The sequence below is a fragment of the Erigeron canadensis genome, chromosome 1, assembly GCF_010389155.1.
Source record: "Erigeron canadensis isolate Cc75 chromosome 1, C_canadensis_v1, whole genome shotgun sequence".
NCBI lineage: Eukaryota > Viridiplantae > Streptophyta > Magnoliopsida > Asterales > Asteraceae > Erigeron > Erigeron canadensis.
In genome coordinates this window covers 57,694,314-57,709,574 of record NC_057761.1, presented here as the reverse complement: position 1 = coordinate 57,709,574, position 15,261 = coordinate 57,694,314, and the positions used below count along the sequence as shown (strand labels likewise).

Genomic DNA, 15,261 nt, shown 5'->3' with positions numbered 1-15,261 from the left:
TCGAAAAGTTCAATTCATGGTGACTCCTGTGAACATATTAGTCGAATACTCGCATTTTCCGAATAACCTGGGAACAAAAAAGCTCATAGTTTATCCATTTCGTATACCTTATAAATATTTCAACCGCTAGCTAGAGACTCTTAAGCTAAAACTTCTAGCTTAATTATAAAAGATTTTAATGTATTACAAAAATGGAATAACGTGGAAGAGAATGGAGGCATAATTGAGTGGGTCACATGGGTCCGGTGGCATCTATGGGCTTTGCTTAACCATACATTCATGCACTTCTTTTGGGAGGATAACGACAAATTCTTTGAATGATCCTCTTTTGAACCAGGTTTAGAATTGCTGTAATTTCTTAATTACTTCAGTTTGTTAGAAACTTATAGAATAGCTATAACAGAAGAAAACAAAGTTTATGGTGTTATGTGATACTCTCCGCTATGGGTTTGCAGGGGCATAAAAGATAAAGATTATTTGAACGAGCTAGATGCCATTTCCACTAAGTTCGGATCAAAATTTTTGGTCGAAAGCAGGTTAGAGAAAACGGGTAATGATCACATGTTCTAGACTTGTATTTTTCTAAAAGCAAATTGCCAACCAAAATTTAACGATATGCAATATTTATTGCTTAAAAAGTAATACGGAGTATAAATCTAACTTTGACACGTAAAGGGTATATATATTTAAAAAAAAATGTCAATAAAGAGAGACAATAAAAGGGAAACGTTAAAAGAGAGAGAATAGAAAAAGTTCGAATCTTAACTTAAGTATTAACGATAACTATTACTCGAACAAATATGATTTAGTTTAGATGAATACATGATTATAACTTTCTTTGCCGTGTCTTTTTTTAAAATATGGCAATTGGAATCATGATGATCCACAAATAACCATCAGGGTGCGTAAAACCAATAAACTTGAGTACTTGACCACGTCGGGTCGTGGACAGGTAATGAATATACCATTATCTTTTATGGATAAATCCATCACGTGAAATCATGATACTCATATAAAAACATGTCGAACCAGCATAATTACTAACTTACTTTTATACCTGTATGCTTTATATTTTTTGATATATGTTTGTAGATTATAACACAATCCTAAATTATAAACAGGAAATTTGTTGCAAGATATTTAAATTGATTCATATCTTATTGGAAATTCATAACATGGAGAAACTGAATATGAATGTGGCACTAAGCTGATGTAAAAAAAGATTCTATTTGTTTATTGATAACTTATTGCTACCACTTAATGTCCTTCGACAGACAACAATTTGTTTGAATTGGTTTCTTTTTGCATCAGTAAGCTTTTTGCAATCTTTTCACCACTCACCTGGAAAGAAATCAGGTGCAGAAATCAAGAACTGAATTTCACAATGAATGGAATGTTATTTTGTGTTAAAGATAACGATGGAATTAAGAAGCAAACCTGCAAAACTTGTAAGCTTATAAAGTTCAAATAGGTATTTGTGGAATCCAGAACTCCCTAAAGCAATCATCATGAGAACTGGGTACATGTGTTGAAGTAAGTTGTCACAGAAGTCGGAATAAAATGGGCATGTAACCCGATTTAGCATAATATTTGATCCTCTTTTTTATTGGAGAATAAAAAATGAGCATCACTTTGCATGCACATATAAGTTGGTGGAATAAACTTAAATACAGATAGTCTTGCTTCTGAAAGGTAGCAAACAGAATGCCTGTTTTGTATGTAGCTACAAATCTTTGACCATATATAAGCATAAAAAAGGAGCATGTAATGAGAGAATAAACAAATTCTTAAAGATCAAATAGAGGTTCGAATATGATAATATTATGCTAGAAAACTTACGTAAATGCAGATTCAGATCATATAAAGGGTCACTATGCTTAAAAAAATATCTCTAAATGCACATTAAGAGCAATCCCGCCAACATAAAAAGTTTTCCGCGGGGGCATACTAGGCTTTGGAGTTGTGTTTACGTATCTTGAACTCTTGAAGCTTCTTACCTTTATTTGTATAAGATATAAACTTATGTATAGCAGAGTCCTACTCAGATTTTATTTTGTCATAATAAACTCAACACCATAAGAACTTTCATGTTCTGAAGACAAAACGAGAACATAGATTAATGGTTCTAAAAAGGAACATGTTATATGGGTTAATCGTAATGCACTACAACAAACTCCTAAATTCGCGAGCATTTTATAGTTTATATCATTATATCATATCTTTGAAGCACAAAGCCAATGTAAGAAAACCTGATGCATGAGGCAATTGGCAAATGGTAACAAGCTCAAAGAACCAGTTGTGCATGCGTACAACCACCTATATGTGACCTCCACACTGCACTAAAAATAGCATTTAGTTTAACTCCATAATGGGCTGCATAACAAACCACGATATATAGAAGTGAAACAAAAAATTTGCAGCAAAGAAACAAAAACAAAAAAGGGAAACAATAAATTCTTGCAGCCTTAAACTCATCAAAGGCTCTTCAAAGGTCAGTTGAAATAGATGGACAATCTGAGGATAAAAGGTCAACCGAGCACCTTCCGGTTAAATAGGAGAAGATATACTCATTCCCAAATCGCCCCAAAATCCAAAGAGACGTCCGCATCAGTATACCAAATTTCTTTTGGGGAGATTTGAGAAAGAGAGGGTATCTGCGAAGGTGATGATGGTGATCATGTTACCAAACCACTTCGCATTTTAATCCTTTTATAAATCTTTACTAACCCGACATCTTCCAAAAAGGTGGAATCCTGCTACTATCTCGTATTACAACAGACTTCTAACCTAACATTTATGATCATCCCATAAAATCTATCATAGGTTTCAAGCCAACAAACACCTCAACCAAAGGCAAGCAAACCTAATGCATGAAACAATTGATAAATCCATCACAAATACTATGCAACATGCATGAATCATAACCGACTTCTAGCTTAACATTCTTGATAATCCCATAGCATATATCATAGATGATAGATTTGAAGCCAATAACCTCAACTCAAGGTAAGCAAACCTAATGCACGAGGCCATTGATAAATGCAGGATTAAAAAGTCATACCTTCCAGACAAACTCAAAGGCTCAAAGCACTGGTTGAATGGCACATAGCAAGCTCTTATAAGCCATCAATAAGCTTTAATATTCCTTGTTGCAATACCACAATAACAAGGGCAGTTAGTTTAATTCCACAGTAATCTACATAACACAGACCATAATATATAAAAGTCAAACTTGCAGGAAATTAAGAAACACAATGATTGGTCCCAATAAAAAAAAAAAGAAAAAACAAGTTCTTATAGCCTTGAACTTATCTAAAGCAGTTCCATGATAAGTTGAAAGTGCAAAAGTACCCAAGATATTAAATATAGACAAAACCATGTGTCGTTTCTAACAAAGGGATACAGTTACTCTGTTTATAACTCATTTAGACAAAATAGAAAGAGAACCAAGAAAGAAAACCAGGTGTTGAAATACTTTTTACTCTAGACGCTAGCACCATTCACCTAGAGGTTGTAATTCAGTAATATATTAATGATGAAAATAAATTAATGACAAAACAAATTAAACAGGTAATACAGAATCCAAAAGTACATCCCTAAAGGAATCCTCATGTAAACTCTATGTTGATAGCCGGTCTCTGTACTAGTCTACCACTGTCGATTCATTCAGAGGTAATGTGTCTTGTGCCACTTTAACATGCAATCTAGCCACTTATAAAACCCACTTGAGACAATACTCAATAGCAAATAGCATCATTACCATAATAGACCAGCAATTCACTGGAATGAAGTTACACGAATAGACAACGTCAACTTATGAAGGCTAGCAACCAGAGTATTTGTTTCGCAAGTAGACTCCGAAAATCAAAACATAAAAAAGAAGCATGTAAATAGTGCTAACAATATCTAAAATATCATACAAAGGTTTCAGAATGAGAAATTTCTAGCAAAAATTTGACCACTTTCCCTAAATGAACATTAACAGCATTCATGCCAGGACAACATGACTTCCATAAGTCATACTCCTAATAGTCTTTTAGAACATTTCTTCAACCTTATTAGGTTGAAATCATATGGGTTTATAAACTTGATCATCTATAACACATTCCAACTGAAGATTCTACTAGTTTTGTCAAGATCTTTCAAAAATTAACATAAATAAAATTCTGACATAATACATTAAAAGTTTTAAACAGGAACAATATGCATGAATCATAAAGTACTACAACAAACTTCTAACCTAAGATTCATTATAGTTTCAAACTTTCTATCACATATTTAATCCCCGTTAATTCTCAACTGTATGTTATAACGACAGACTAAAAATTATGGTTTTAATTCTTTAATCAGTAACAAGTTATGTTATTAAGTCATAAAAAAAAAGATTGATGGTTATAAACAGGAACGATATTGTTATTATGACAAAAAAAGATTTATGGTTTTAAACAGGAACAAGTTAATTTCAAAATGCATGAATCATAAAGTACTAAGATAACCTTCTGACCTAACATTCATTATAGTTTGAAAGTTTCTGTCACTTACATGAGGCACAAGGCAATTAATAGATGCAGGATACAAAAACTCGTGCCATCTAGATAATCCTGAACTTCAAGAATCAGTTGGACATACCTAAGACCACTTATACATGGTTCTCTGCACATAAGTAAAAAGAACGATTAGTTAATTCCACAGTAACTGAATAATGAATTAACTCTGTATAATATATTACAACCCTAATTATACATAGTGATCAAAGAGAAGAGCAAAAAAAAAAAAACACCTTAACATCATACATTTAGTAGAATTCGGATAGTAGATTTTGTTACATGTGAATGAGGTCATCCCAAAGGAGGAACTGAAAAAGCAGAGTACACACCAACCAGTATGGATCCTTCCTCGAGGTTTTAAATCTTCAAGGCAAAACATATAACATCATACATTTATATGTGTACAACACAAGACAATTCCAGAAACAAATTGAGACAACAAACCGAAGTTCTAAAGTTGACGATTGAAGCTACCATTGTCTGCGTATTAATATGTGAATAGGTACATGATGTCTCCATGTCCTACTGATTTTCTAGTATAGATGAGGCAGAAGATAATGGTTTTCTACTTTAACATTAACTGCAGAACCAGAGAGTCGCTGGGTAATTACACATAGATGAAACCATACTATCTATCAAATCAAACTAGACCAAGCATCAACTTCTTGGTTTGCAAAATTTTAGGCTGAAGTTTCACATATTATATGATTAATTAACTTGGACTAAAACAGGTTGACTCAACTCCAAAAACTAAAACTTTCTGCAGCTACCTTTTCAGACAAAGTACAAACCGGTAGTGAGATGATTAAGTTCCAGATATAAAGAGAACAAGACACTTTGGTGGAAGACGCGCAAAAGTATAACTCTTTCCCTTATCCTCGTTAATCTGTAAAAAAAAATAAAGTAACCCATGGTATGCTGAAGAAGCAAGTTTTGATACACATAGAAAAGTTGGTTACATAGTATCAAGATTAGATCAAAAAACAGAAGACAGAACCTAGCTGAAGACCTTCATGTTAAAAAGATATGACGCAGTAAAGAGCCCTCAGGAGAGCTATCTGCCAGCCAAGCAAAGGCTGCAATGCAAGTCATCTTCATATAAACTTCCACAAAATCCAGCACCAATCATCATGCTACCTTTCGAACCATAATATTAGTTGAAAGATGTCAGATGCTTTTTTTAAACTTCATGATAAATTACATAAAACTATACATATGCAAATATATCTCCAGAAACATCGGGAAGAAGGCAGAGAGAGGAAGCAAGTCCAAGGATACACTATCAAGGTGAGGATAAAAGAGCACAATTACACGGCTCCCTGTTGGCAAAATTTAATGATCATATGAAAATGTAGAAGAAGAAGTTATAAGAAGATATTACATCACACATCAAAAGGTATAAATGACATACACTCAGAAAGATATACATCAGAATCAATGTATGAACCTCTTAGTGTTAAATGGTCATATTTAGCTGGATTTTCTGTGTAAAAAATGTATGATGACCTATTGACCTTGATAACTTTTTGTCCTTCGTTTATATGTCGACATTCAGTCAGCATAAACTAAGTGGATACCAATGTGCAAAATGTTAGTAATATTAAAAAAAGGAAGAAAGATAACGAGAAGCAATAACAAATCATAGATGAAAGCGAATTGAGAAACATATTCACCAGCCAAAGACATGAGAACGGGACAGAGAAGAATTCCAAAGGCAAATTTAAGTTATCCCTACATAACCTTATGTAATGTTTAAAGTTGTCTTTAATTTCTAGCAGATCTTTCAAACATTCCATTGCAATCTTCTGACTTGTAACGTATTTACAATCTTATTAAACTCCTCTAATAACCCTTACGTTGCAGCTCAGATGTTACTTCTGACATATTCATAATTTTGAACCTTTTCAAGCTTCGTAACTTATGGAATTACCGATAAAAAACAGATTGTAGATATATATACATAATAAAAAATACACAAACAATCTATTACCTCTGTTTCACTTTTCTCATTCTAACCGATTTGTACATAATTAACCTGCAATCAAGAATGCAATTATAAATTTAAAAAAAAACCTAATTTATGGAATTACCGATAAAAAAAAATTAGAAATATAGTCAAATAATGAAATACTGTATTATATTATAGATATATATATACATATAAAAAAAGCTTATATAAAAACAGAAAGAAATAAATATTAGGGTTGTAGGAATTTGTTACAGAAACATTATCGATATATAAAAGTTTTCTGATTCTTCTCCGGAACCGGCGGTTACTTTATCGCCGGAATGTAAAAGATACATATAATGTGTGTATGTATATATAGAGAGAATGGGTTTGAAATAAAGTGAATAATGGTTTTGGAGGGAGTGGATGATGTCTAATGTGATGATGGGTATTTATACAAGAGGTGAAATATTCTTATCACCGTTTAGATGTGGTGAACGTAAAAGATACGCTTAGAAACAACGCGGGTCTTTTTTACGCCACTTTTTTAACACGGCCTTTTTTTTTTTACGGTCACAACTTACAAAGTTAAAACTTTTAATTTTAAATACGAACTACACATTCCTTAATTGATTTCTTAGATTCACTATAAATAGTATATCTAAACCCTTATTAATTCGCTATTATATATTTATATGTATAATAATAATAATAAAATAATAACAAGTATGCATCTAGCTTGATTAGCAAGGGGGAGATTATGAGGGAGAATGGTAGCATATTTGTTTTTCCCTAAATAAAAGGGTTTATAATCATCGATATAGAAGTCCAAGTCTGAAAAATCTGAGGTTGAAGGAATCGGCGGTGAATCTTGAGGTTATATATTCATCAACACTCAGTAATTATTATTGTTGTTGTAAGGATTAGGATTGCAATAACTACCGATGATTTGTGTTAATGATCAAGTCTTTTGTTAGTTGATTAAGGTTATAGAATTCAAGCCTCTTGTAATTTTTTTGGTAAAAATCAAGTACTTTTTGGATTATTTTGCTTAAAAATCGAACCTTGTTTAGATGGTTTGAGTAAAGATGGAAGCTGCCTAGCCTTTTTTTTTTAAGCTTATAGCTTTTTTTTGATAAGCTTAATCTATGTCTGGTTTGTTTTTAGGTTTATAAAGTTGTCATTATTTAAATAAGTTCATTAGTAAGAAAAGAAAAAAAAAAAAAAAACTTAGTTGATTATTGTTAAAAGTTTCAAGTCTTTTGTAGATTCTTAGGTGAAAATCAAGCCCTTTTTGGTTTGTCTTGGGTAAAAATCAAACCTTTTTCAGATGGTTCAAGTAAAAATCAAGCTTTAGATTATATTTGGTTAAAAATCGAGCCTTTTTTTTAGGTTATTTGGTTAACAATTTAGTCTTTAACTATTAGATTATTTGGATAAAAAAAATAGAGTCTTTTTACGATTAATTGGGTAAAAATTTGATTCTTTAAATTACACCAATGCTGTAATTTATCTTTTATTGAAGGGTTATTACATTGAATACCGAAAATCGATGACTTTATGTATTTACACTTTCTAATGTCCACCATTATTTTTGACTGACATGTGTTAGCGCTAGAATTTTATACTTTGTTCATCTCATTATCATTTCCCTATCATTATTTGATTTTCCGGTGACTCTTTTTTGGGTTTTCCGGTTTATATGGTTTCTTGGCGAGCCCTTTTTTGGGTTTTTCGGCTAACCCATCCCACCAGCCCATTCTGCTACCTCTACCCTTGTGACATCCATTCTTTCGAAAGTATATATCCTTCGTTCCTTTGGTAACTTAGCAGAATTTATTTAATGAAATGTCATACTTGATATCTTCAGAAACATCTTGATCTCTCAATTAGCTTTTCGGGGTACTCACACAAATTTAGAAGTTATAGATAAGAAGACCAAAGATTCTCATGAAAAGAAATCAACTAGTTAGGATGCAGATGAATAAACGAAAAAGTTGGTAATAAACACACGAAGCTGATTTAAATTCAAATACCTCCGGATAACATAATGATATCCGGTACGCAAGACCTGCCACACGAAGAAACAGTAACACGTTACGACATGAAGGCTGTCCGTAACGAAGGCTTCCGCAGTAAGGTAAAAAGGATAAAAATTGTTCCCTATAATTTCGGGATTTGATCTTATTACTTGCAGCAAATAATTAAGGAAATAATATTCCTGGCCTAACACTTAGGGAAACCCTAAAGAGGCTTAACTTTCTCTCTAAGATAAATTCTCCCTATAAAAGGAGATTCATAACACCTCACAAAGGCATCATTCATTCATTCTTACTCATTCACAAAAACTCAAATAGTACAGAGCACACTTTATACACGATCGTCCAGATCTAAAAACATAATAGCACGATCTTAATCGGCTAACAATCAAATCATAATTGATTGGTGTAAAGAGATCAAAACTCTACCTTCGAGGAATCGCCAACAAACAACCAAAAACACCCATCATCTCTTTTTCTTAACCTAATCTCGGTTTGGTATACAATCAATAAACTCCACTTAAACTTATACAAAATCTACACATGTGTATACTGAGCCTGCATTGACACAAGCCATGAACATCATAAAGACAAATAATTGGTTGAACAAAAATCTAGCAGCTTACATGACAATACTAATGAGTCCTTAATCAACAGCATATCAACAGCATTGATACGATACAATCAAATGTGGGTGCAGAAGGCCAATGAGTTTGGCGGTCCATTGCCCAATGAGTTCTACACACTTTTTAATGTGGATAAATTGTTAAACGTTTCTAGTTCTACATTTTTTTACACACATAAACCATGACATAAATTATATTTTGTTCACATTGATTAAAAGTGTGGACAAATGCAATATTATTTGTAGTGTGTGATTTACTCATAGTATATCGTATCATAAATTTGCTTCATTATGCAATGTAAATGTTTATCTCTAGATCGATATGATCACAGAGAAGACTTCAATCTAGAGATAAACATTTACATTGCATAATGAAGCAAATTAATTAAAGCTTACATATTTTATGAATTACACATACATATAGTCTAAGTCTACTAGAGGTTTAGTAGATCGACAATATTACATACACAACTTGGGGATGGCCGGTACGTGTGCCATCATGTAATTATATAGCAATAACTTGAAAGTTAGAGAATTGGGTCGTAACATAGAGAACCATATCCAGGGCATCTAGATTTTCTCCCTACAAAAGTTAAAACTCGGTTAGCTAGCTAGTATATGTAACGAAACGTATGTAGAGATGCAGAATTAATTATATAATGAAATTAATAATAATCAGATAGTAAAATATCGATCAGTTTGGTTACGTACATTTGCAAGTAGCTTCACATTTGGTACTACAATCAATGAAACATCCTGCTTGCTTCTTGTTCTTTATGGGTTTCCTTACGGGGCACTCATAAGGACAAACAAGTATCGTATCGTAACAAGCTTGGCCTGCTTTCGATAGGCAATAAGCCATTTGCTGTCCTGTTCGAGGATTCGTGATGACATCGTAGTTAGTAGTGGGATCTGCCTCAACAGGCTTAGGGGTCGTAGCCGCTCGAACAACAATTGAGGGATGTATGGAAATAATGAAAATGAGAAAGAAAGCCACTAAAAAAAACAATGACTTCTTCCCCATAATTATATATCGAAAACTGGCCGGGTGTACGTGTTTTTTTTCAATAAAAATGAAGTTGATATATCGCTGGTTTAGTGGATAAGAAGGAGAAGCCATTTAATTTATAGAGACTTGGTTAGTTAGCCATGCATAGAGCTCGGCTCAAGGTACGTTCTCATTACATGATTATTTTATAGTTTTGATTAACTTTCTAGTAATTTGATTCAAAACTAAGTTTATTAGTGGTTTGACAGATAGATCACATATATATATATATATATATATATATATATATATATATATATATGAGTAAATTACACTTTTCGTCCCTGAAGTTGGCACGTTTTCCACTTTTGATCCATAAACTTTAAAAATTACAATTTTGACCCTAAAGTTGGCCAATTTTTTCAATAATCGTCCTTTGGTCTTACGACGTTAAAAAATGGCCGTTAACATACGCACGTGCTAGACACGTGAGGGCACTAATGTCATTTCACCTTACACAAAGGGACGAAAAGTAAAAAAATAGCTACTTGAGGGACGAAAAGTGAAAAAATAGCTACTTGAGGGACGAAAAATGAAAATCATACAAATAAATTTATTCTTCCATACTTTCTTTTCCGATCATTTTTACCGATGAAATTTTTCGACTAGACATTTATTTTTCGATTATACCTAATAAAAACTCGACTTTGAATCCAAATCTAAACTACAAACAAAATCATTTACTCAACATCATGACACAAAACACAACCAATAAAACAAATTATAATTCAAACATGCTAGTCATTTTTTTTTCTTCTAAATTTTGATTTTAATTGAAAGAGGGATGGTGGATGGTGGTGATTCTAGGTGTTGGCGGTGGTTGGTGGTGATTCTAGTCGGCGGCGGTTGGTTGGTGGTGAATGTAGACGACGGTGGTTGGAGGTGACTGTAGATGGCGGTGTTTGGTGGTAATTGTAGGCAGCGGTGGCTGATGGTGATTGTAGGCGGTGGTGGCTGTCGTTGATTCTAGTGGCGGTGGCTATTGGTAATTATAGGCAGCGGTGGCCGGAGGTGGCGCTGGGTGGCAGTGGCTCGTGGTGGTTATAGGCGGCGGTGACTGGTGTTGGTTACAGACGGCGGTGGCTGGTAGCGGCGACTATTGTTAGTGGTTATTAGGTGGTGGTGATTGGAGAGGCTTGGGGGTAAAGGGGAATTAAATGTCTAGTCGGAAAATTCTATTGGAAAAGACGATTGGAAAGATGATCAGAAAAGAAAGAATGGAAGAATAAATTTATTAGTATAATTTTCATTTTTCGTCCCTCAAGTAGCTATTTTTTTACTTTACGTCCCTCAAGTAGCTATTTTTTCACTTTTCGTCCCTCAAGTAGCTATTTTTTCACTTTTCGTCCCTCTATGTAAGGTGAAATGACATTACTGCCCTCACGTGTCTAGCACGTGCGTACGTTAACGGCCATTTTTTAACGCCGTAAGGCCAAAGGACGATTATTGAATAAATTGGCCAACTTTAGGGTCAAAATTGTAATTTTTAAAATTTAAGGATCAAAAGTGAAAAATGTGCCAACTTTAAGGATGAAAAGTGTAATTTACTCTCTATATATATATATAGACCATATTTGTTGTGTAATTCCATCTCATACATATGTAAGAATATTGTAATAATAAGTGACAATAAGGACATAATTTGTTGTTTATGTTTTTTTCCTTAATTCAGTCGTTACCGGATCAATTTACTGGAAATTTCATTAAGTTGAATGTCACCTTTAAGATGTTTACATACAGACGTCGGTTGTATGTCTATTATCGTTCCTTATGAATGATTATTCCCCTAATTCATGACATCATAACATTTAGCATTTGTGGAAAAAAAATATAATGTGAGTCTATGTAAGATCAATTCTAAACCTTGCAACAGTTTTACATCTAACTGGTGATGAGTCAAGAAAATTCATAGCTAGAGAATGATAATGAAAAAAACTTTGCTTATTATTATCTGATTAATGCTTATACCTGGAGTGCAGTGGGTGCAAAGTGAAAGTGGCAATTTTAACCATGTTATATATAAATGGGTTGAATGAGTCAAAATGAGCAATATACATAGAAATGAAAAAAGTCAAAATGGAAACGGCTTCAACTGGTTGACAATTTGACATTATGCAAATAAACTCCTATTTGGTTTATGCAAATATTTATTGTATTTCTTTTTATGATGATATATTAAACATACTGATTGTTAAAAGAAATGGATAATAACTGTTCCATGACATGTCAACCTAACCCAACCCAACCCGTACCAAGATGACCTGTTTTGACTTGTTAGCCCACCCGCCCATTACGACCTCTAGTGTACTCCCATAAGTGTTTGAGAGAAACATCAGTTTGTAAACAATATCTAGATAAAAGTACAACATTACATGGTGGTTAAACTGCAAATGGTAAATAAAAGCCCTTGTGAGGCCACACCCGTCTCCCTTCAGGAGAGCTTAACCTGTTTTGAGTTTGTGTTGTGGTGGACTCGGGTATCATGGGTTACTCAGTCAATGAACGGACACCATGATTACCAAAAAAAAAGAGCAACTGGCCTAATTGTGACCTTAAAGATTAAGTAATATACCGAGAGTTTTGATACATCATAGAAGTCTAATATAAGAAGCAAAATTGACAAAACAGTATTATGCAAAAAACAAACCTCTGGTTAGCCAAACCATATTATCTGATTGTTAGTTAAATTGTCTGTTCTATTAAACATCTTTGTGGATTCCGAATCACCTATACGGTATAGGCTATACCAAAAGCCCCTTTTAGACATAATATAATGTTTAACTTACATAACAAAACCAATTAACCAATATATCCTTAATTGACCAGTGATTAACAGAGGTCTGGGTTACCATGCCCAACATTTAGGGGTGATCCACTTCCAAAAGATAACCTGATGACAAGAGTATAATAAGATCAAACCAACGGTCATTTAGGGGTGTACTCTTTCAATTGGTATGAAGTAGAGGTAGCTATTTCGACCCATTTATTTACTAATTAATCAGTCCATTTGGGTTGTGTTTAATTACAAACATTCGGATCAAAAAGTCGGCTAATATGGAAATGGGCCATATGTGGCAAACAGGTTGAAAGTCGAACAGTTTTAATGATACAATTAACCTCTTAAAGAAAATTATAAATCTTTATTATCATAAGTTTTAGAAAAAGGAATGACCACAGTTGAAACTAAACCATGCTGAAATCATAAAATTCGTAGAGAACAAGTATCATGAAATATTGAAGTCTTCTCTCTGATGTCTGGAGATAAACACGACATTGAGTAATTAAGCAAATTAAAGCTATTTTACGAAAAACAATAAAGTCTACTAGAGGAGTAGTAAACATTAAACAATAATGTAATAATTATATATATATTTTTATTCACCAAATGTGTTTATTGGTACCAACAAATACAATAGTGGCATGTACATGCAACCCAAACAATTTGACTAGTAACATATGATCAATGCAAATAACTAAAAACATGTTCAGAAATCAGCCAAACCAGCAGCAGGTTTTTTCTGAAAAATGCATGCATTGCAAGCAGTTGAAGTTAGAGATGTGGTTTCATACTTGTCTTCTCCACCCATTATCGGCATGGCTACACCTCTCTTGACAGGGCTTACATACCCGGGTTGGTATGTTTTCCCCAAAATACCCTCCACATTGTCCGAAAGATTTGAAAACTTGAATTGCAACTCAAAGTGGGCAAAAACGTCATTTGCTGGTAGTTGGTAGCTGTGAGCTTTGTCATCTTCTTTGGTCACTGGGACGGCCTTCATGTCAATCTCTACCAACCCACCAACCATGACTTTAACTGTGTTGGTGTCGTCGGTCCTTTCGACCACCACTTCTCTTACTCCGGTGTTGGTTTTCCATTCAGAGTCTCCGTCGAATGGGACAGTGACTTCTTCACCGTCCCATTTCACGAGAAGCACGTCAACCGAGTCGTCCCATTGGGCTACTTTCTTTGCTGAAATGATCAATTTGTGGGTGTCGAACATTACTGAGACCGCTTGGACCCACGTATAGTCACGGCTACGACCATTGGGTCGGTTTCCAATGAAGTGGGCATTGATTTGAAGGTTGGTATCGGAGACTAGAGCGAAATCACGTCCTTTGCCACCATGGAAGTAGAACATAACTCCATCACCACCAACGAACCTTGGGTCATAACATAGAGAACCATAGCCATTGCATTTAGCTCTTCTCCCTACAAAATTAGTTAAAAGTCGGTTATTAAGAAAGAGAAACTGCTGTAAACAGGAGCTTAGTTATGCTAATTTTTGAATAATCATCAGATAATATAATTTGCTTGCTTACATTTGCAAGTAGCTTCACATTTGCTACCACAGTGGATGAAACATCCTTTTTGCTTCTTGTTCTTCTTTGGTTTCCTTTCGGGGCACTCGGCAGGACAGGTGAGTATCTTATGGTAACAAGCTCCTTTCGATTTACAATAAGCCTGTTGTTGTCCTGTCTGGGGAAATGTCGTGACTTCGTAGTTGGTGGCATCGGCCTCGACAGGCTTAGGTACTGGCGGTGCAGGAGTCTTCTTCTTAGGGCCCGCTTCCTCATCAGCTGCTCGAACAATGGAGGGATATACGGAAATGAAAATGACAAGGAAAGTCACTATAATAAACCGCAATGACGACTTCCCCATATTGATCGATGGAAAACGTATTATTGGCCGGGGGTGTGTTTTTGTTTAATTTGTTAGTTCTTCTATATATAGTTGAAGAGAATAATAAATTAGAGAATGATTAAAATGAAGTAGATGGGTTTAGTGGTGAAGAACTGAAGAAACCATTTATAGAGACTTGGGTCAATTAGGCAGGCATATATGCATGGAGTTCGGCTCAAGGTATGCCCATGGAAAACTTTGTACAGGAATTAACACCTTCCCGGCACGAAAACTACATATATATAATATTCTACTTTAATTATGATCATTTAATTGATCTCGGAAAACATTTAGTACCGTTCACATGATTTTTTAATAGTTATATATAATAACTTTTCATTAATTATTTGATTCAAAACCAAGTTAATTAGCT

The 15,261-nt window shown here is 34.0% G+C and overlaps 1 protein-coding gene and 1 long non-coding RNA gene across 2 annotated transcripts; both read right to left on the bottom strand.

The window, feature by feature from the left end:
• Positions 1–1,182: 1,182 nt before the first annotated feature.
• On the bottom strand, positions 1,183–3,146 carry LOC122605730. The gene is made up of 4 exons (XR_006324692.1): positions 3,062–3,146; positions 2,250–2,334; positions 1,438–1,515; positions 1,183–1,341 (listed from the first exon to the last, which is right to left on the bottom strand). It is a non-coding gene; the product is annotated as an uncharacterized LOC122605730 (long non-coding RNA).
• A 10,515-nt stretch (positions 3,147–13,661) lies between these two features.
• On the bottom strand, positions 13,662–14,867 carry LOC122595951. Its single transcript, XM_043768442.1, has 2 exons — positions 14,528–14,867; positions 13,662–14,417 (listed from the first exon to the last, which is right to left on the bottom strand). The coding sequence occupies exons 1-2, from the start codon at positions 14,865–14,867 to the stop codon at positions 13,693–13,695; spliced, it is 1,065 nt and encodes a 354-aa protein (XP_043624377.1). The 3' UTR covers positions 13,662–13,692.
• Between the last annotated feature and the right edge of the window lie 394 nt (positions 14,868–15,261).